This window comes from Phallusia mammillata, chromosome 4 (genome assembly GCF_965637545.1).
Source record: "Phallusia mammillata chromosome 4, kaPhaMamm4.hap1.1, whole genome shotgun sequence".
NCBI classification, from domain to species: domain Eukaryota; kingdom Metazoa; phylum Chordata; class Ascidiacea; order Phlebobranchia; family Ascidiidae; genus Phallusia; species Phallusia mammillata.
In genome coordinates, this window is record NC_137255.1 from 24,575,234 (window position 1) to 24,598,485 (window position 23,252).

The 23,252-nt window shown below is 34.5% G+C and overlaps 2 protein-coding genes and 1 long non-coding RNA gene across 3 annotated transcripts; 2 read left to right on the forward strand and 1 right to left on the reverse strand.

The window, feature by feature from the left end:
- Nucleotides 1-5,029: 5,029 nt before the first annotated feature.
- LOC145225114 (uncharacterized) lies at nt 5,030-8,934 on the forward strand. Its single transcript, XM_080091760.1, has 8 exons — nt 5,030-5,620; nt 5,708-5,846; nt 5,994-6,088; nt 6,191-6,357; nt 6,631-6,752; nt 7,459-7,535; nt 7,590-7,799; nt 7,916-8,934. Exons 1-8 carry the CDS (start codon nt 5,507-5,509, stop codon nt 8,174-8,176), a joined length of 1,185 nt encoding a protein of 394 aa, XP_079947886.1. The 5' UTR covers nt 5,030-5,506; the 3' UTR covers nt 8,177-8,934.
- Nucleotides 8,935-9,734: 800 nt separating this feature from the next.
- LOC145223191 (MOB kinase activator 3C-like) lies at nt 9,735-21,932 on the reverse strand. Its single transcript, XM_080089564.1, has 6 exons — nt 21,755-21,932; nt 20,979-21,112; nt 20,147-20,309; nt 19,491-19,594; nt 12,073-12,171; nt 9,735-11,704 (listed from the first exon to the last, which is right to left on the reverse strand). Exons 1-6 carry the CDS (start codon nt 21,882-21,884, stop codon nt 11,672-11,674), a joined length of 663 nt encoding a protein of 220 aa, XP_079945690.1. The 5' UTR covers nt 21,885-21,932; the 3' UTR covers nt 9,735-11,671.
- On the forward strand, nt 16,364-17,840 carry LOC145223192 (uncharacterized). The gene is made up of 2 exons (XR_013859423.1): nt 16,364-16,836; nt 17,046-17,840. It is a non-coding gene; the product is annotated as an uncharacterized LOC145223192 (long non-coding RNA).
- Nucleotides 21,933-23,252: the final 1,320 nt, after the last annotated feature.

The window sequence follows — 23,252 nt, forward strand, 5'->3', positions numbered from 1 at the left end:
CTGTAGATCTGATGTTCGTGATTACTTTGAAAATAATCTAGATGATGTTGTGACAAGTGAAATTACTGGTATGAAAAATCCTTTTTTGCTGTTTCCATGAGTCCTTCAAAGGCAAAACAGTTCTTTTTAACACTGAAAAGGATGCAAACTTTTCTTAGGAACACCATTATTTCCAAAAGACTTGCAGTGCTTATAGTACTAAATAGAAAAACAGTTTCTTAGTTGTCATTTGGAATCAAGGAAGAAGCTATCAATTATCACGCCCAAACTATAACTTTATTCATTTGGTTGTAAAAAGGAAGCACAAGGTTTATTAATATGCTTTATATTTAAGTGAGAGTGTTGTACATTTTAAAGCTTGAAGGAGTTTTGCACTTAAAAAAAAGGAATTATAAGCTATTTGCCAGCAACAAAGCTGCAAGTATAGCAGTTAAGAAACTGAAAGACAGTTAATAGTCTGTACACAAAAATTCAAAGAAAACATGTTTAAATAAACAAATTATGACACAAATGTAATGTGGTTGTTAAATTTGTCAGTTATGATACCAATAAAAAGTTGTATGGCTAGTTTTTTTGTGTGACAATAATCTGTGAAGTGTCATCTAAAACTCAAATACTTCGACCTTTTTCGACTCATTTATAACTATATTTACTATTACTTTTTTTAATATTTTTGTTGTATTTTACCGTATTTGCAACCGCTTCGTTTCGAGTCTGTGTCACGTGTGTTTTTGTGTCACTTTATTACTGTATGTTATTGTGTTTGGCCCGTCGCTGTGCAAGTAAACAAAATACACAAATGATACCAAAGTCTCTCTATTAAACACAAGTTGTCGCACGAGAATTCATGGAGCATGAAATGGGGCGACTTTGCACGCTTTTAACAACGCAAAGGATAGGGTTTTTGATGTTTTTTTTCAAAAACCTGCTTTAACGCCCAAATATTTTTTATTTCTAAAGTGCCTTGCTGACAAGAAAATTTGAATGTGACGTAAAAGTGACGTCATTGGTTGCTAGGCAACGCGCAATCTTTGCAGGAAAGCTCTTTTATTGGCACTAGTTTGTCGAAAATGTTCGTTTGCTAGCAAATTTGTGAAAATATTGTTTTAAAAAACTAATCTTGATGATAAAATGTAGTAAATATGAATAATCCCGACAGTTTTAAGCAATAAAAATGTTGTCTGCACAGATATTTAAAAAATTAAAAAGTGTTAACCAAAGCAGTTTGAATTGTCAAAATTATACTTTTCAAACTATTTGTATTTTTAGCTCCTTGAAAAAGGAAAGTGCAAACCTATGAAAAGTAACAATACGTTTAACAGTTCTATGATAAGATAACTAAGTGTGCACATAAACTTGCAGCTTAAAATGGTGAAAAACTAAAAAAAGTGGCCAGTTAAGTTCACCTTAATAATGAGGAAACTGTTGGCTGATTGGGCTTTAAAATGAACAAGACATTGATTTTAAAGTATCCTTACCAAAGAAGAAACATCTTCAGCTTTTCATCATACCAAACCTGGTTGGATAGATGGCACCTGGCTCACAATACCAACAGGCATGAAGACAAAGAAAGGGAAACATACATGGCAGTGTTTTATTTTGTATTTTCTGATTTCATAAATTTGATTAAAACAGACACAATTATTGACATAAAATAATGATGCATAACACAACAAAAAATCAAAATACATTGTTTTTGTTTTAATTGGTTAATGTAATTTTTCTAACATTTAGTACACTGACAATGGATGCTTTGGACTTTTTGTAACTACTGTGTTTCCGTTTATGAAGCTACCAACAGCCATATCATACAATGCGGTGTTCTTGCTAAAGTTGTGACTTTTTCGATTTATTGAAAACAGCTTTTTTTATAAAAAAACAAGGTTTGAAAATTGCAGATAATCCTTGCATGTTAATTTATGTCCTTAATAGAATCACTTGGAAAATTTTTATTCATGATATCCTCATATAACATGTATTATGAGAACTGGGAAGTATCAGCTGAGACTAAAATAAACAAATAAAAATGCCATAATGGAAATTAAATTTTTACAAAACAAATCTTTGCTTTCATGCTGTCCAGGTGGATAAGTTGAAGAATCTTTTCCAATTTTGTTTTCTATTGGTTGTTGCATGTAACAATTTTAGTTGTATTTGTTCATACTGTCTTTAAAGGGATTTGCTGTTGTGTTTCACATGGTAATTCTTGTAATAAACATGATATATAGTCCTTAAATGATGCAAACAAAATATTTATGACTGAAAAGTGTCAATTAAATGATACAAAAATCATAAGCAGAGTAAAAGATTGTACAATACCATATAAGGCACTGTCAAAAGCTTTTAATATCAAAATACATATGTACACAATGACGTCACTATTACGTCACCACTTTTCTGACGTTAGAGGAACATAGTCAAACTATTTGTTCCAATTTTAGATGAATATACATGACAATCTTTTAAACTTTTGGGACTTAAGTAGACTACATGTATATCTACTGCAAAATTTACCCGTTAAAACTTGATTAAACTCTATCTCTTGTTCATCAGTATCATTTAAACATTATAAGTTAAGCGTAGTTATATTTTCATTCAAAATTTGGCAGAATTTGCAAAATTAAACACTGCAAAGGTATCCAAATTAATCATTTTATTAATCGGCTCCATGAGGCGCAATGCAAAAATCGCGCTAATTTCGCTCCATTTTCATCCCCATGATCCGAAACACTGCAATCCAGTTCGTGCGACAACTTGTGTTTTCTATGGATTTTGAATGATACCGTCTGCTGTTACACTAGTGTGCATTATTGCGTAACAAAAATTGCGTCACAGTGGAGTTGCTAATTAAGATTTGTGTTACTTGTTTTTTTTTACACACAAAAATGGCTAGAAAACTAGGAATGTAGCTTTTCTATATATTGCCAACTTATATATGTTCAATAAAGGCTAAAATTTGGAGCAGCACCCCCACATATTTTAGGCACGAGCCGCCACTGATAGACTGTACAATACACATTACACACACACTCAACTAGTTCGCGCACACACAATACGAACAATGAGCAAATCTCGGAAATCAACCAAACACAATGAAATGGTAATCTATTGTTTAATTAGAACAGCAGCTTAGTTTAGTGCAGGGGTGTCCAACACGTGGCACGCGTGCCAAAAGTGGCACGCAGAGCGTTTGAAAATGGCACACAAGCTTTTGCACATTTGCATGAGATGGTCAACATTAGGATTTGTCACACAATTAATTTTGTTTTTATTGATACTTCTTGGCCTCTTTTTCTAACTTCAGCAAAGATGAATCATAGTACGCCAGGCCCATTGAAGGCGCTATACCGAATCAGTCGGTCACCAAGCATTCACCACCATATGGCAAGGCGTAGGCTAGAAAAATCTGTGATTTATATATGAGTGTGCCGTGATCGCTGGTCTGCATAGACGCTTCAGGGCTGATCCCAGTTATGAATTTATGTTCATCTTTTCAGCAAAGATGATCAGTAGTTAAAACCCATTAATTAAATTCTTCATTTTTTGACAAAACTTAAGCCCCGTTGCAAACTATTTGTATCTTGTGTCTGGAGTATTATAAAAAAAGTTTACTCGTATTTGAAGACATACTTTTTTTCCAACTATTTAATGGGTATTGGCCGAGTATTCGGATTTGAACCCGTACCGTTAAGACGTTTAACGAGAAGACATGGTTTTGGAAAAAGTAACGTTGGCACACGAGTATATTTTAAAACCAAATATGGCACGACGGTGTGTTCGAGTTGGACACCCCTGGTTTAGTGCATGGGTCGCCAACCAGTGGCTCCGGAGACGCATGCGGCTCTTTGATCCCGATCTGATGCGGCACAGTTTTTGAATTTACCAAATATTGTACTGTTAATTTGATTACAAATTATGTGACGAGTATGCCGTGCACAAAAGTCGAACATGAAAATTGCAGTGCAATACCATAACTGTACTCGCTTGTTGTAGTTACCTGCAACCCCATCTCTATACCACCAAAAGTCTGAAAGAGGCAAACTGGCGGCGCGCAGATAAATATGCAATATGAGACAATACTGTTTTTTGTTCGCAGTGTGTGTGCAATAGCTGTTTGTTAATAGTTATGTATCAAACGTGTTAAACAAAGGAATAAAATTCAGCGAAAACAGGACGTTCAACGCTACGTGCATGAGGAGATAAATTTGCTTTTCTGCTAACTAGCTGTATAGTTTACCTCAGTGGTTCTCAAACTTTTTCTTTATTTTTTCAAAACGGTCCCTTTGGCATTATTTCAAGGGCTCGCGGTCCTTTAAGCTTGAATGTGTATTTCAGAAAAAACGAAAGTTGGTTGCAGGATTTTAGCTAGTTATGCAAAACTGCGAATAATAATGTTTCAAAGATGCTTGTGACATCACAGACAAGACAAAAACATTACGATTGTGCGGGAACAATTGCATTTTTGTTAGTTGTCATGCAATAAAGGCTACTGTTTAGCAATAGAGACAGTAGATTTGGCACAAACTGACGCTAAATAAGATCATAGAATTACTTCAACCTTTTCGCGGTCCCCCCAAAATTGCCTCACGGACCGCAAAAGGACCGTGGATCCCAGTTTGAGAACCGCTGGTTTACCTAATATGCAATGAGACACTAGGTAACAACAAAAAATCGAGTGTCATGAGACAAAAACGTTTTTGCAGTGGCATTACATTTCAAATTTTAAAACGGCTTTGTGGCTCCCAGTGTTTTTTACTGTATGAAACTGGTCCGAGTGGCTCTTTGTGTAGTAAAGGTTGGCGACCCCTGGGTATTAACATTTAGTCTGCAACAGTTAGTGTTTTTAGGGTGCATCCAAAGTATACAGGATCGCTTGGATCACTTGGATCGCTTGGTGCATTATTAACACAGCTTGGCGCACCGTTATACCACTTGGCGCACCTTAAGATCACTTGGTGCACATTTAAATCGCTTGGTCTACATTTATACCGCTTGGTTCACCTTATTATCGCTTGTTGCACCTTTATTTCGCATTGTGCGCGTTTATATTACTTGGTAAACCCTTATATCGCTTGTTGCACATTTATACCACTTGGATTATACAGGTGCACCAAGCAAAATAAAGTTGCACCGAGCGATAAAAGGGTGAACCAAACGATATAAATATGCACAAAAGTGTATTAAGATGCACTAAGTGATACAAAGGTGTACCAAGTGAAATAAAGATGAACCAAGCTGTGTTAATAATGCACCAAGCGATCCTGTATTTAGATGCACCGGTGTTTTTGTGGGTTTGGTGGATTTTTTTGAACAGTTATTTTTTTAACTTAAAAAATCGTGTCGCAGTGTTTCCTTTCAACAAGCAAAATATTCGTCTCAAAATCATTTTCATTGACTCGTCTCAAAATCATTTTCATTGATATGTGCTTTTATTTGCCTTTTAGATTCTCTGTTCCTTATTAAACTGTTTATCATCGCAGCATAACTGGAATCGGTAAAAGGCAAAATGTTCCAATTTGTAAAAAAATCTAAGCTAATTATAATCTTTTTGGGATTTTTCGCATTTTATTTGTTTGTGTTTCGAAGGACAAACATTTTGAGAGTTGCAACAAATTTTGAGGTGAGAGCAATAAATATATGATTATTTTAGACAGTATTGAGCTTTAACTAATGAAAATATGCATAAATGTGACGTATTCTGTTGTAGAATATTGACGATCGGCAACAATCGGGAACAAAAATATTCCGAAACTCACCGAACTGTGTAAAACCGGCCAACGCTGAAACTCACATTATTTGTGATTCTCTACCTTTTCAAACTCCCATCTGCCGAAATAACACTGAAGGTAAAAAATGATAACGTTAAGCTTCGATTTGTCAAAGTTAAAGCTTTAACAATTTTATTTCGACTAACGACGCGGAGAACTTTTTTATTTCAACTTTTGTGTACCTGTGTTAAAAAACCCAAATCGCTTCACATTTTGACTGTACAGGCCTCGTTCCAAACATTGTTCATTACATTTGGATTGGGAATGGACCGTTGAAGATTTATCAGTATATCTCTATTCTTTCAGTTGCTACTAACCACGTAAGTTGTTATTTCTATTCGTTGATTTGTTTGTACCGAAACACATCTTTATATTACATAAACTATTAAAGCAAATATCAAACTTGGTGATTTTTCGAACAGAAACCAGATAAGATTATATTTCACATCAACGATGTCGTTCCACAAGGAGAATTGTGGTTGAATTTGGTTGCTCAAATTCCTTGTCTCGAAACACGAAAGTTCGAAGTTTCTACATTAATGAATGGAAAGCAAGTTACAGACGTACTTATGCAAACTAATATCATAAGGTACTTCGTTCACTAATTTTAGATGCTTGAAACATGTAGCCAATAGGCGACAGTATTCTACTTACGGCAGACACTCAGGCCAGTCTGTAAGACTGCTGATTCTCGTATCACTTGTACATTTAAGCTTGCGGCCATTGCTGATTTGCAATTTTCGCCTAATCCCATTTGAAAATCAATTGGGCCTATCGGAAAACAGGTCCGGTGATTATAGGTTCCCCTTGTGTTTACAACTTATGCATTTTGACTGAATGACGTAAATGACTTTCAATCTAGGTTACAAATTCTTCTGAAACACGGAGGAATTTATCTCGACTCTGACGTCATTGTTGTTAAGTCATTGGATCCTCTCCGTCAATATCCTTTTACAATTGGATTTGATGGTCTGAGAAGCTTAAGTATGTGTTTATATTTTAATATATAGGCTTACATTTTGCTAACAAACCACGTACAAAACTGATTGCATTATCTACATTACTAATTAATACCAATACTAATACTTCCAACTGAAAAATAGATGCAATGTAGACGATCATAAACTATAGGCCAACCATGTTTTCATCACCAAAAAAGGAGGACAAATTGCCGACAAAAAATATTAACAGTTACTTTTGTGCCCAAAGAAAATAAAGGTACAAGATATTTGACGAATTTCATGCAGTCAATTATTATTGTCCAGTTTGGATGAAGTTTAACTTACTATAAAATGAATTTTAATTAACAATAACCACAACTAGCACTGTTTGGCCGTTTTAAAGTCGCAATTGTTATTTAGCCATTTAGTAAATACAGAAAATTCAAAAAGGAGGACATTTGGGTATTTTTTATTGTCCTTATTGGAGGACAACTTGCTTTTCGTTAAAAAGCAGGACATGTCCTCCAAAAAGAGGACGTATGGTAGGCCTATAATAAACCTCATGTCAATTTATTTGAAATGAAGCCATTCGTACTTTTTAATATATTTATGTGTATTTAGATGTTGCATTCGCAGCGGCATCGCAGTGAATATTCAAGTAGAATATTTAGGGATGTTTAGCGATTAATTTCTTCCGGTGGCTTATGATTGTTTCTAATCCCGGATCAATCATTGAGCTTAAAATTTAGACAACGGAGCATTTTTGACCGAACCGAACGCCGCTTTCCCTCAAGTGCTTTCAAACGAATTAACAGAAATTTCCGAGGCAAGTATGTAATTCAATCTTTTAGCAAATTTTGCCAATAAGTTTGTTTTGTAGTTCACTGAACCTAGGCAATACTACTCATGCATAAGACCAAGAGACTTGGCTTTAAGCCGCAAAGATCTTCCAATCCACATTGAGGAAACTTCAATGCAACGACCGAACGTGTGGATTGAACACGAATCTATCGCAGAATCCAGTTATGATTTGAGTAACAACTACATGCTTCACATACATCCTAAATTTACTACGAAATACTTTTCCAAGGTAGTCAAATTTGAATCTAATTTTTTTTAATTGTTTTTTAAATCTAAATTTTGTTGGTACTGTATAAATATGCGCACCTTTATTAAAACAACAAAACACTTCGGCTACATTTTCAGGATTTTCTTGATTGGGGAATTGACGAAGTCCGGATTCACGATTCCACGTACGGCGCGGCCGCAAGAGCAGCTCTGTTTGGAATTCGTGATCTCGTGTTTCTTCGAGGCGAGGAAGAAATTGCGAAGGACAGAAAACCAGGAAAACCGATCAAACTTATTTCCCATGACGATGTCAAAGAACATCCCCCAAATTTTTTTAAAGAAAACCTCAAAGAGATTCGAAAAGTGTCCACCATAAAGAACCATGTTGAAATGAATTGAATAGTTTGGCACGACAATATACTTGTAAAACTTCGTAAGATAAGGCTACACTTTGAATTTTTATGATGTTCAACGAGAAAAAACACTTGTTATATGGCCCGCGAGCCGTAGTTTGGTGACCCCTGCTCTGCAGTATTCGCCATATTGTCCCTATAACAGCGTGTATATGCTCATTTAGCGAAAGAAAACATATCGACACAGTATAAATAATAACTTACTAATCTAATCATTCCAACAAATTTACCTGCAAATGTTGTAGATTAAATGTTTATATTCTTCTACTGTACAATAAACCTTTATTCGGTATTAAAGAAGCGTTTCATTTTGTTTAGCCTATGTCGAGGATTTATTTGTTCGTGCGTCACTTGTCAACCAGTTTATTTGATTTAACCCAGAGCATTCGATTGGGTGGACTCAATGAGATGTTAAAATACTACGATGACATAGTTTTGTCTAGTAAAGTTACCATTTCATATAATAAACCTCGTCATGTACTCAATGGCTTTAGCAGTAGTTCTTAACCTGTGGTACACGTATACCATAAGTGGTACGTCGGAGTATTTTATGTGGTACAAGAGCACTATTCTGCTATACCCAGGGTTGCCATACCGCCCTTTTTCTAAGATTTGTCTTTATTTTGAAGGACTATGCCTTAGAAAAAATGTCCTTGTTTTTGACTTGAGTCCTTATTTTGTCTTATTTTCAACAACTACGAGTCAATATTCGTGCTAAAAGTAGAAATAAATCTAAAAAATGTAGTCCTATAGCGTATTTTTGTTTGTCCTAAATTTGATAGTTGTTTGTGTTTGTATGTTGGGGATTAGGCCGCCGCAATTTCCTTTGTTACGGAGTCAGAAAACCAGCCGCGTGCCTGCAAAAGTGATTTGTTTTGCGCTATATACGGTTTCCGTTTCGTTAAATAAAACACACTCAAACACACTGGAGTAAACTCTACACCACTCTACACATTCTGCACTCTACACACTGGACTGGAGTTACACTGGGCAGTACGAACACACTGGCCTCAGTCTACAGCTTCGACGGGCCATGATAACGGCCGCCCCCCACAATGGCAACCCTGGCTATACCTGATTCAAGTACGATTAGGAAAACGCTTTTTTTCACGGTGTTCGAACCCAGGACACTTCGGGGACGAATCCCGATCAGGGTTTTTAATTTTTATGTCTGCATATGGGTCAGGCGCGCTGGACCATTCGGCCGAGTTCCTGTCTTGGACGTTATGAAACGCGACAATGGTGAGGGCACAGCTAGTGGATGGATGGTAAACGCGCTGCAGCTACATCGTCACTATAAGCGTTATGTGGCAGTGACTCACATCAGAGGGTGAGGTTGGCACATTAGGGCATCAAGACTGGGGGGCTACATTGGTGGAACCAGTCAGGTTAGGTTATCCTATCGGGCTGTAGTTGGTGACCTCTGCTACATACCCACCACAGCACACCAAATGATGCACATTTAAGTTTAAATAAAACTGAATTAAGTTTCTGATGTCTTCTAACTGTGTAAAATAACAAAGAAACTCACTTTTGGCAAACAATTGTTGCAGGATTTTTTTTATTTACATGTTTCTGAAAACACAATGTTTGAAAGAAGTGGGACGGTTTGAAAAAAACACGAACCCTAATAATCTCAACATACACAATCAAAACACTCATGATGTAACACAATAATGTGGTATCAAAGTGGTCTACCTAAAATGGTGTCTGTATTAACTGTTTCCTGAAAAATGAAGAATACAATTGAATTAAATCGTAGCTGTACCCAATAAAAATGTCCCCAAGAAAGACATATGAGATAGGTGCTGACGTTTTCTTCAGCAGAAGTAAACCTAAGTCATCTGGTAAAAAAAGAATAAGCCCTTATATGCTACTATAGTGAAATTATTTGCTCAGAAGCTTTATCTAAAAATAGTATGCTAAAAATTACGTTCAATTTACCCAGTAGCTATTGAGGTACGGCATAAAAATATGACGAAAATTTAGCTAGTTTTCATGTAATTGTAGCTAGTTTGTCGACTTGATTTATTATGGACCATGTGATGCATGATACAAGGAGAAACAAGACAATAAGAAGTGAATCAAACTGCAGACACAAAAATTCTGTAAAGGCACAGACACAGAATGACAATATCAGATGTAGAAATCAGTAAAATGTGTTAAAAACACTCTTTCACAATTTCTATCCATACAATAAGTCATAGTTGTGCCCTAAAGGAATCAAAACTTTGTTCCAACAATAGGCAGCAGTTAAAACAGTGCAAAATAACAGAATGGAATGCAGGTATGTTTGGAATATTCATATTTGCTTTCTTTGTCTAATGCCAGTAAGGAACAAACTAGTTTATGGGGGAAATATTCACAATGTCATGGTTGGGATTGGTAGGGTTTGGTAGTAAATATTGCTTGTCATGTAACCTTAAGATAATTCAGACAAAAAGTGGAACACTGGCAGCTAGGTTTTAAATAGGCATCACTTTAGAATGAGCAGAAATGTTAATCCAGTGGTTCCAAACCAGGGGAGGAATTTACTTTAATTTTTACATGTGGTTTGTAAATAGACACTTAAACTCTGTGAATATAACTTGTTAAGTTGATAAAAGACCCAATATTGAATGACTTTTGTATGGTTTAGCATGTACTTTGTAGCATTCTAGGGTGGAATGGAAATATTTCAAATTGTAAAAGATATGAATTCATTGAAAAAGGTTGGGAACCACTGTGTCAAATGAGTCATCAATGCGCATTTTTATGTTTACAAGATGTGTAAAAACGGTTTCAAATTTTCTCTAATACTTGAAGCATGGTGCTTTTGATGATGCACTAAAATTTCGTTACACCAATTTCAAGCATTAAAATTTGCCCAACTGGGTATTTTGGACAAATAAACACTTTTAAACATACTTAATTAAAAGGTGGTCTGCTAGAAAATACACACACCGAGATAAAATGCAACAAAAACAGTGCACATGTAGTAAATGGAACATGGAGACCTTAATGACCAGTTGTGAGGGATGTATGGTGTAAAAGAGTGGGAATTTGAACTAAGGTGAAAACACCAAGCAATAACATTTTGATGAAGATTAATGTTTATCTTTATGGGCTGAATTTTTACTTTCTTGATACAGTACTGTGATAAATCAATACAGCTGGTCTCTAAAATTATAGGAAATGTTGTGTAATCTGACCGATCAGTAACTTACAAAAATCACATGAACAAAAATAAAAATCATAGCTTTTACAAATTTCCAAAATTTGATCACTGTAAAAAAAATCAATTAACGAAAGCTGTAATCTTTCACAGGTTTAAGCATAAATATGTTAATTACTACAAACACAGGCTTTAAGGGTTAGTTTCAAGAATGTCCATTGCTACACATACAGCGACAGCACAAAAATCGACCATTGACAATATAAGATGCCCTCCTGTTGTGCGTCATGACATTTTTCGCTTAGTGGAGAATGATTTTTAAGAAATTCAACTGTGACAAATTGTCATCTGCATTTCTTTCTGGAAATGAAGTAAAATTTTGTCAGAAAAAAAAGTGATTTCAAAGTCAAGGTTTAAATGGCATTAACACCTTATTGATCTTAAAACAGGGCATTGGACTTGGAATTGCAAACTTAAGTATTTTTCTTAAAATTTGAACATAAACTTGCATTTTTTTGTAGAACAGGTCCAAGGCCTGTTTCATTTAGCTTAGTTTTACATTTTGTCAAATCTAATCTCCAAACTAAACATGTTTCTTTACCATGGTTGATTTGGAGTTAATTGACACAATGTGGCAGAATCCCGATTTGTGTTTTAAGAGTTTGAATTTATTTTATCAGACTTAACTAAGTCAAACAAGTCGAAAGCCCTCATTGAAAATAACTTACCAGGGGTTCAAGTTCCCTTCTATCGACCAAGTTAAAATTGCGCACAAAATAATAGAAATGTTTGTAACAGGCATTGATATGTGCTTCAGCCCCCATACTCTGAAAAGCAAAATAGAACTTGAAAACTAGAAAGGTGGCTTTCTGATATACTTCCATTTTATATATTCTATACCAGGGGTGTCAAACTTGCGGCCCGCGGGCCGCATGCGGCCCACAAAGCCCTCCAATGCGGCCCACGAACACTCAACAACAATTGTATTATTTTGTCAGATATTTGTGCGGCCGTAAACATGTTCATTAAAATATTTGTACTGGCGGTCGTGACGCAATTAAAACTCTTTTGCCAAATATTTTAAATTATAACTATTCCAAACAGATTTTGTGGTACTGAAAACAGCATTACTAGCCTAGTAGCCATATGCGTCAGATTTTTTGTACGCCTATTGTGTGCAAACAATGCGGAAAAACGGGAAGCACTAGCGTCACAATAGAGATTATGCGGTAATAAACAATTAAAACTGATATTAACACTGTTATTAATCTGGGCTTTTGGCGCGTCAATATAGTTGGTATATATGTGATTTTAACCTATTACTTTACATCTGTAAGTTTAAAATAAAAACCAGGTAATTGGCGGCTGTTGGTGAAATTGGGATCTGCGATGCGGCCAAAGTAGCGAAAAGGTTATTTAAGTGTACAGAACTAGATTAAAAATCACATGCGGCCCTCGGCATAATTGCCAAACTGCTATGTGGCCCACGAACCCCACGAGTTTGACACCCCTGTTCTATACGATATTTACCAATTTACTATACACATCATTTGATCTACACATATGATTGTTTTTGCAAGCAAAAACTAATGGGTCCCCACATGTGCGGATTTACGGTAAACAAACGTCCTGGTTATTTTTAGATTCTTAAGAAAAAACTTAACCAACTTTAGCAATAACCCAACTTTAAAAGTTTTGTCCGTATTCTTTTTGCATCATTATTGTCATATAATTACAAAAAAAAACAGTAAATAAGAACGGGAAAAATACTTTTAATTTAATCTCATGCTTTGACCTTGATATTGTCGTTCAAGGTCAGTTTTTAAACACAATTTTCCACAACTGAAAATGTGCTTGATAACTTAATAAAACAACATAGCATAGCTGCGCAAAAACAGTTGATTTCTAATCACCAACACGACTGTCTCGTAAAAGCTGAGCACTCCCGCTGTATTCACCCGCCTTAATCTTAACAAGTGAATTACTCCCTTGAGAAACTTCTATCTGTCTGACAGTGTACACATATTATGGTCTGTAAAAGTAACTATTTGGCCGATTAAGGCAAAATTTTAAATACTGAACGAACAACCTACTGCAAACAATTGTTTAACATTTCAGCACATTAGGGCTTGTATTTTTGGCCTAAAACTTATTATTTTGGGGTTTAAGGGGTAAAATGGGTGAATCCAAAAAATACGGACAAAAACAATGTGTGTCCCCTTCAGGGAAGGGGACCCATAATAACTATTTTATCTAATGTATATCTCTATTTTCAGAATCACTGCGAAAAGGTCTAGGACAGTGGTTCCCATCTAAATTTTATTTTGTGGTTTCTCGTGACTCATGGACATGCATTCTTACTATTTTGGTTGTATTTTTGTCTGTAAATCAGGTAAGCTTTTTGAAAACCAAAAAAATCAAACAAATAACTTTCGTTTTTTCAACCAAACTTTTCCAATTAACCAGAAGAGCTAGAGCAATAAATGCTTAACAGTTAAGCTAACACATAACTTAAAAATTTAACCATTATCAAGTTTTTAACCATTTATCAACTTGTCATAAAATTATTATTGGGCAACAATATAAGCCTTGGGAAATATAAAAACACTATGAAACGAATTCAAAAAATAGATGCTCTAATTGTCACAAAAACAGGCGACCAACTTTGGGCCACGACCCATAGGTGGGTGAACACTGGTCTAGGACAGTGGTCCTCAACCTTCGATAGTCTGTGGATGTCCTAATGTAATACTCAGAGTGTGTGGTCCTCTGCTAAACACAAATTTAGATGGTAACTAGAAGGGTGGCTTAGCACATATTGCCCTTGCATATACACTATAACCCATTTTAAAACATAAATATATTTCCTATGCTTATTTTGTATTGGGTCCCATATTAGCCATCTTCTTTTATAACTTTAGTCGTTTATGCAGGCAAAAACTCATGGGTCCCCACACATGCAAAGTTGAAAATAATGCAATTCAAGAGATAACCATGAGAAAGTCGGGTGTTGTAAGGTAAAACAGAGTGATCGGCACTGGGCTTAAATAATAATACTATGTAGAATACAAACTATAAAATTAGATTAACCCCAGATATTGTTGTCCTATTCAACGTTTTAAAAAACTGACCCATTTTAGGGGGCTAGTAGGGTAACTAATTGGGTTCGACACACAAACTAAAAAATATATAAAAACCACAATGACTCAATCAATAGTACTGCAAATTTTCAGACCAATCCGCCAATGTTTAACATTTCGACCACTAGAGGTGTTTTGAGCAACAACCGTTAATGTTTCTGACGTCATAGGGCTGTTAACAAGCCCCTAACTGCCATGGCGCAAAAACGGCCACCAAGCAACTCACCAACGAGCAACATACAACTGGTTGCCCTTGTAACACTATTGCTCCAAAGAAATCTTTCGTTTGTGGTGCCCAGTAACATACAAATACGTTTTACACTTTAGGGGCTTGTGGGGTAAATGTTAGGACTACAGGGTTAAACACAACAATCGACACCTATAAATGGCATACTATACAAGAAATCCAAATTTCAGCCAATTCTGACACTGTTTAAAAACTCACCCATTTTAGGGGGTTAGTGGGGTAAATACTGGGGTTATCAACAAAAACAAAGTGGGATGCACATCTACATAACTATATCTACCATCTGTGTAAATTTCAGCCAAATCCATCAAACATTTGATGGAAAAACGAGTCGGACAAACTTCGGGGGAAAAATACCCATTTTAGGGGGCTAGCGGGGTAAATACTGGGGTTACCAACAAAAACAAAGTGGGATGCACATCTACATAACTATATCTACCATCTGTGTAAATTTCAGCCAAATCCATCAAACATTTGATGGAAAAACGAGTCGGACAAACTTTGGGAAGAAAACAAAAAGAAAACAAAAGAAAAAAAACAAAAACATTTCGAGTAAAATCAATATGTGTCCCCTTCAGGGAAGGGGACCCATAAATATTAAGGTCAAAAGCTATGTTACACAAGAAAGCCCAAAAGAATTTCAATTTGAAGGTGTATAAGTTCAGCTGTATTTTCTGCTGTTGTCTATAGATTAGTGCAATTATGGTGAGCACCTACACTCCATGGGTCCTGGCTAAAAACATGGTCTTAGGACTACTGTGAGTTGCAAAACAAACGAAAGTTGGGACCAACCTAATAAACTGGCACATCTAATCAGTGGTGGGATTCAGCCGGTTCGCACCGGTTCTATGGAACCGTCTCACGAAATTTTTGAGATCAGCGAACCGGTTAGCATTACTGGTTACTGTCAATAGACTTTTTGCAACAGAACCGGCTGAAAAATATGAATTTTGTGATAGAACCGTCTGACAAAAAATTTTTATCCCACCACTGCATCAAATATATAATACATAACAGTTATAGGCCTAAAAAGTATATTTTGCTTGATTTCATACAAAACTCTGTGGACAGGTCAAACACAAGGTTTGCAACTATACTGTTCAAATGCAATTTTGAAACAGTGGTATCAATGCAAATTTTGTCTGTCCAAACACTACAGACAAAATAGTGCTGCCGTCTTTTGGAAAAACCTAGTAAGCGACATATTTTTCAAAATGCGTTTTTTTAGTGGAATGGTTACTTAATGTTGGCTAGTTTTCTGTGTTAAAATTTGGAATTTGAAAGATGTATAGTTATTGATATATTTACGGTTAAAAAAACCTAGTAAGTGAAACACAACGCTAAAAGTATTTGGCAAAACCTAGTATTGCTGTTTGACCAATCATGACGGTCGAGTTCGTCACGTGACAACTTTTTTCTGACAGCTGCGTGTTGTCGCCTTGTTTACATATCTATTGGCGTTGTGATTTAGTTTTGTTTGCTACTAAGTAAATACCGGTATTTTAAGTTTGTTTAGCTGTAACTATACCATCCAGTTTCCGTGTTTGTTTAATATGGCTACCACAAGAGGAAAACTAATCTTGGCCCTTCAAAGAAAAACAAAGAATGAAGCTCCAGTTTCCAGGTAGTTTGGATTAAGAAACTTGCTTGCCAGGTTATACTTCTGAAGGCATTAAGGTAGAAATTTAAGTTGAGATGAGAAACACATTGTTAATGTCCAAGAGAATAAAAGTTTGAAATATTATAGTTCATGTAAGTACACTTTGATTTCAGCATCATAGCCATAAGCAAAAAATAACACATAGATTTGGCTCAGAATCAGACTAAGAAACAGGTTATTGTGTTGAAATTAAAACCGCAAGTGTGGATGATATTAATCAGAACGTGAGTAGTTGTTGTCATTTGTAGTCTTATCTGACATGACTACTGAGCATCATTTAACTCATCAAATGATCAGGATTCAAAACTATTTCAGCTCCAAAATGACAGTTCTTGGTTAGGAAGAATTGTGCCACTGGACCAAGATTCAGATAGTTTAACCAAAGAAAATCCATATGTTATAATTTCATCTAAGCTTGAAAGTTTACATGCTGAACCTATTAAAGGTATTTTTCTTTCACGCTTGAAACCTTGCATGATGTTAATTTATGTTGTTAAAGGTTAATGATGATTTTTAGCTTATAAAATATAAATGTTCACGAACAGATAAACATAATCATTTAAGTTTGCTCATCTCAAAGTTAACCATTCCAATGTTTTATTAATATTGATAAGTTTTCATGTCTAAAAATATTATAAAAACTGCTGGTCGCAGGACTTTGCTGGAAGAAGGAAATTCATGAAGGGCACTATTCATAAAACTGCAATGTTGGAGCAAAGATATCCTGCTGCTGTCTGAACTGCCTGGTTGCTGTGGTGCCAAGCTCACAGTTTGCAAAATGTTTTATACAAACAAATTTGGGAATAAAAACAGATTGTTTATTACTGAATATACTAAATGGTGCAAATCTGGATTGATAGTGTATTTTTCCTCTCTTTTTGACTAGTTTTGTAAATACATGACAATTTAACAATGAAAAAAGAATATATATTGACAAAACCTTTTTAAGGCAAACAAGCCTTTTTTCCAAAATTACTGAAAGCTGCATGGAGCTTTATTCTTTTTTTTCTTTCTTTAAAAGGTCCAAGATTAACTTTCCTTGTGTGGTAGCCATATTAAACAAACAATGAAACTAGATTTTGTAGTTTAACAAACTATATTTACCAGTTTTGCGACAACATGCTGTTGTAAGAAAAAATGACATGTGTTTAGTAAATCTGTAAATAAAATATACATAAAGAAGCTACCTTTCTAGATGTTATATGTTTTTATTTGTTATGTAAAAGCATCTTTTTGGGTGTCAATCAATTGATGGTTAAACTGCTTGATGTTTTCATGTTAGACTTTTGTAGAATGGTAAGTTAACCACATCAAGAACTCACAAAAGTTGATGACATGTTTTGTAAAAGCATCTTTGCCATGTGCTTGTGATGTTGTTGAACAAATATACTTTTTATTGGTCCTCAGCACTAGCATGTTGCTATTGCTAATAAAAGGTTTTTGACTGAACATTTGTACTCCAGCATTCTTCAAACAGCTTGAAAATTGGTGACTTAAATGTAATAACACAGTTTATGAAAAAAATAAAAAGCTTCTGTTTGATTTGTGAAGGTGATAAAGCAAAAAAAATCCATCTATTGTTCTGAGCCTAGACTTTTCCAAATTATATTTTAGTTAGTTTTGCATTTCTTATCCGGTAAAACCTAGTATATCGTTTTTTCATGGATAATAAACAAACTAACAATATGTCGTGAACTGTAGGTATGTCAAAAATTTTTTACTGTAACATGTTTGTGAAAAACACCAAACAGGTAGACAAAACAAATATTTTTGGATGTTAACCAACATCAAACGCGTTTTGTGCTTTTTCTCGAAAACTTGAAAAATTGCAGTTACTAGGTTTTACCAAACGATGGCAGAGTGGTATCTGAAGGAATATGACCAATTTATTTTAGTAATTGTTACATGACTGTGCAAAATGATACAAAGAATGTGTGATGTCAAAAGTATGTAAGGAAGCAGTATATGTCTACTTTTAATGTATAGGCCCGCTTTTATTGTTTTAAACTGTTCCAAGAATCGAAATGTTAACTCATGTAGCACATAGCAGTTATTTTTTTCACTTTGTAAAGACGTTTTTGTTTCTATTTTTGAAACGTGATGGTAGGTTGTGACAAATATGTGTTCCCTTAAAGAAAGGGGCCCAGAATCCTTCATATTAATACAAATATGCTTGACAACACAACAGTGAAATGTAAACTCTGATGTAATAGTTTAAATTACAATGTCAATTCTCCATTTTTTTCATGCAAAAAGTATATATAAAGGCATTGTAAAGATGCAGTAATACCATAACACAGCCTCTTTTCATGGACTTTACAAAATTATACCCCACTTGCCCAGCAATCCAAAACAAATGAAATCATTTAATCAATATAAATGCATTATCTCAACTGACACAGTGGCCTGGTCTCAACTGGGTTGCCCATAAAACTATAAACTAAATTAAATGGGAAAACATTAACAGATTAAAGTAGAGCACAGACCACTCACACCTGTCAAAACACCTAATTTATATGTCTTCTCTAAACTTACCTGTTTGAGGTAAATTTATTGACTGGTCAAAAAAAAAATTCACCAAAAACACAAATATTTTCTTATAATGACTGTTATAGAATTTGTAGACAATAGCAATTAAAAAACTAGATTAGGGATTTTTTGTATTCGAAACCATGCTTTTTTTCAGCATTTCCAAAAAATGGGGTGTAGACACAAACGTGCAGGTAATCATGAAATTTAGTAATGTACCAGCTGCAAAAAAAAAATAAAAAAAAAAATAAAACTTTAAAGTTAATTGTGTCCTCTTCAGCACAAATCAATTAACCCCATTTCTTTTACCGCAACATGTTATGGTTTATACGTTATTATCTTGTTTAAACATGTTATAAACAGGAAGTCATAAATGTATTACAATTTACCTAAATCCAAAGTACAACAAACTTATTTAAGAGCAGCTATCTGTACATTTTGATACTGTACCAACTGTAAACAAACCCATTATAATTAAAATTGGCAAATTGATTGATGGTATGTAGTTAAAACAGCGTAAACAGGTAGCTCAGGCTAAAAGGAAGTGCAAAGAGGAAGGTTAGGACTTACATGTACTCTGTCAAAGTGGTGAATGTAGACGTGAACAAAAACACGGTGAAGGCGGGTAAGGATTTTCTTGCAAGTTCCCTGGAATGACTTTGGAAATGGAGTTCCTGTAGAAAAAGGGACTTGTAGTTACTATTTGGTAAAATATACATAATGAAGCATGTGAAGTTTTGTGGTAACGTTTTTTTGAAACAAACAACCCTTTCAAAAATTCTCTTTTCCACATTTACAGTCTACAAACCATGTTTAAAACAGGGGTCACCAAACACTAGGCTTTTTGGCAACAAAACAACCTCATGACTTTCAAGTGACATGATGATTAATGAAGCACATACATCAGTTACCAACATCATGTAATACATTGAATTATTATGTCAACATGTAAAATCATAGCACAACCATTGCTAAACATTGATCCAAATACTAGGAAATGTTCAATACCACACCAAAAAGTGTAATACAAAAGCCAAGGCCACAAAAGTACTAGTTAATGCACAAATGTGGGAAACTAGTTTTTTTGGTGAATTTGCACAAAATAGTTGGTAAGTTATCGTCAAAAAAATGATGACAAACAAAAGCTAAGTTTTTTTTGTTTTTTGTTTTGCTTTACAAAACATCCAATGCAGAACTTAGCTACCATTGAAAAGCTGGTTACTCACCAACTTTTGTGGGAAACATCGCTTCATCATTAATCAGTTGTTCGATCCACTGCATTAGTTCAGCAACATATTCTGATGCTGAAAGGTTCGTTGGTTTCTTATATTTTCCATTGTCCTGCCACCTGTATTCGTATCGTGGACCTCCGGACATTATCGGACAAGACTAAAAATTTCAATTATCAAGGATTTAAAATGTACTCATATAAAATAAACATTTTTAGGTATATGGTGTACATTTTCAAGTACATATATATATGACTTGATGTTTGAACAGTATAAATTTGACTTAGTTTTAAAGCTTAAATTATAACAAACATGCACATTGTTTATTATGTGTAGCAAAAATGTGTATGTAATATAAATATCAAAGTTCAACAATGATATCATACAGTTTATAAGCACCGGTTTTAACTGTAAATCTTGTATCAAATTGTGGTAAATACAGTAGCAATTGCTTTGCTAAAATTGTTTTCATAAAATGAAGTCCAACAGACAAGCATGAAAAACATATGGAAACATATGTGTATAAAAAGACTTAAATAAAGGACATCTTATGTGTATAAATGTATTATGTTTGAGACACACATTTTACAGTTTTAATCAAAACTAAAAGATTCCATAATTGCATTTACATGTTATACTTATGCATGCAGTTACAAGGCTATGGTTGATACCACTCTCTGTTGGCCAAAATAACTACGCACACAGATGTATATAAGGGCAAGGCAGCACACAGACAGTCAAGCAGGAAGTGATATATCGCCCTCGTAACTTTTTGCCTTCATGCCAAGCACATTCAATGAGATGTAGAGTTTCACAGTGGGCCACTGACCTCGTTTGTACAGAAGTCTGATACGGTGCCATATATAAGGTTGATGCGATTGAAAAAGTCAACTACGTGAACTGCAATCCAGTCATTAAGGTCTTCTCCTTCTGGCAACACTACAATTGTCTTTAGGTCCAAACCTGCAATCAAGTCAACAGATGACAATTCACACTAACACAATACATATTAAAGATAAACAGATATATATAAATACATATTTGTGTTGTAGACAAAAACAAACAGGAACAGAGTGGGTTCTATTGGCACACTTAACTACTTCTGTATCAAATAGTCTAAAGTGTTTTCAACTTTTAATGGAATAAGAGTGTGAATTGACCACATACATTTTGTGTGTTGCAAATTAACTAGACAAAATAAAAGCAAACTCTGGATTTTTACTTTAGGCTTAAGCCCTTTGTTTGGCTTTAAAATTTGATTATAAGTTAGGTTTTAAGTTTTGTCTTAATTAGGCTGAGGTTAAAACATTGAAGCATGAGTTAAACTTGCCAAAACAATAAATCACATCACTTTTTACGTCTATTTGGGCAGTTATATTTCTCATTAGACCTATTTAAGGTATATGTAAGAGTTATTACAACATTGTCATAATAGCTCCATGTGTAAATAATACTATGATATGTCTTTTAAGTCATAGTTTTGATCCACAAAAGCACAATTTGCCACAACCATCTGTACAACTAGTTTGAGAAACGTCTGGAAAGATGTTCACAATATTAAAACAACAAGGAAACAAACAAACATGTAAAAAAACATCTGTTAACCTGATCTTAAGCTTGCTTGAGCCTTTTTGTGTAAGTCAAATTTAACAGTTCCAGGGTCAAATCGCTTCTTCGGACGAAAAGTTCTTTCCTTGTTAAACACAGCTTTCAGATTTAAATGACTTTTAGACATGCTTAATTTTATTTTATACTATCACATGTCTGAAACATGCAAAAAACGATAAAAATTATTCAGGTGAATTATTGAATGTATTTTGTCATATTTTTCTACGGTGGGTTTTGCGGAAGTATGAAGCTTTGTGGTTTAACAAGTAACAAATAATTGGTAATGGCATACATATTCTGCCTTTGGCATATCAGGCACATCACACCTTATTCGAAGAACTAATATATTATATATAAATTTAATTCGAAAAAAGAAAACATTATTATTTTTTTCATCAAGATATTTTTTTGTTTTGTACATTTACAATTAGTTGGTCAACATCCCAACTTATCTTATATTTGATTCTTTTTAGGAGCCGCATTCTGCAATTTTTTCATACAATTTGGATGCAGTGAAAAGACAAGTAACTAGGGTTCCTCTATTTCTCGACTTTTTCGTTTCAAAAATGTCCGATTGTACGTTTTTTCGCTTCTAGTAGCAATCACAAGTAGTGATTCACTAGCAAATCAGCCAAAAACGAAGCGACTGTTATAGATCTTACGCAACCAGGCGTGACTTCTACCTGGGAAAGGTGAAAGTTTCGCGGCAACGCACGTCAAAAATCGCTGTTTCGGAAGCAAAATAAGAAAGTTATGTGCCCAGTCCGCACATTTACTTTTTGTTTAAGACACGTGATGTAATTTTTCTCGAGAAATTTTTATTCATTTCCCGAGAATCGAGACTCGATTTTTTCGAGATTTCTCGAGAAGGAACTCTACAAGTAACCACGATTATTACAAAGTTCCAACTGAGTAGTTAATATAAAAAATCCAGCAAGATTTAAAAAACAAATCAATAAGATGGATTTTTTTTTATCATTTCGTGCTGCCTGAAATTTTTTAAATAACAGACAAAAAGATTTAATAACATAATCATGAAAAACAAACAAGAAAAATGACAACAAAATGAACTAAATAATACAATTATAGAGGTACTTCACCAAACAGTTATATAGTCTTAAAAGCCCTTGTTTATTCATAACTAAGTAAGCTTTAACATATTATAAGAAAAATTTGATCTTATTTCCTCATTAAGCTTTTCCAGGCAAAATCGACTAAAATAAAATACGATCATGCATTTTCAAACTTACATTTCGATTTCAACAACATTAAACAAATTTAACAAAAAAGCAGTTGATAGCTGAGCTTTTGATTATTCATTTTCATTGCTAAAAAGCTACTAATGAAACAACAACAACAACCACTTTACGAAACATAGCTTTGCTACAGGAAAAAGTAAACATCATCATCAAAACGCCATCGTGTTTGAGATTGTAAAAGTTGGAAATTATTTTTAGGATGAAAGTTCAGTGTTTCAAATATAATTATCATGATT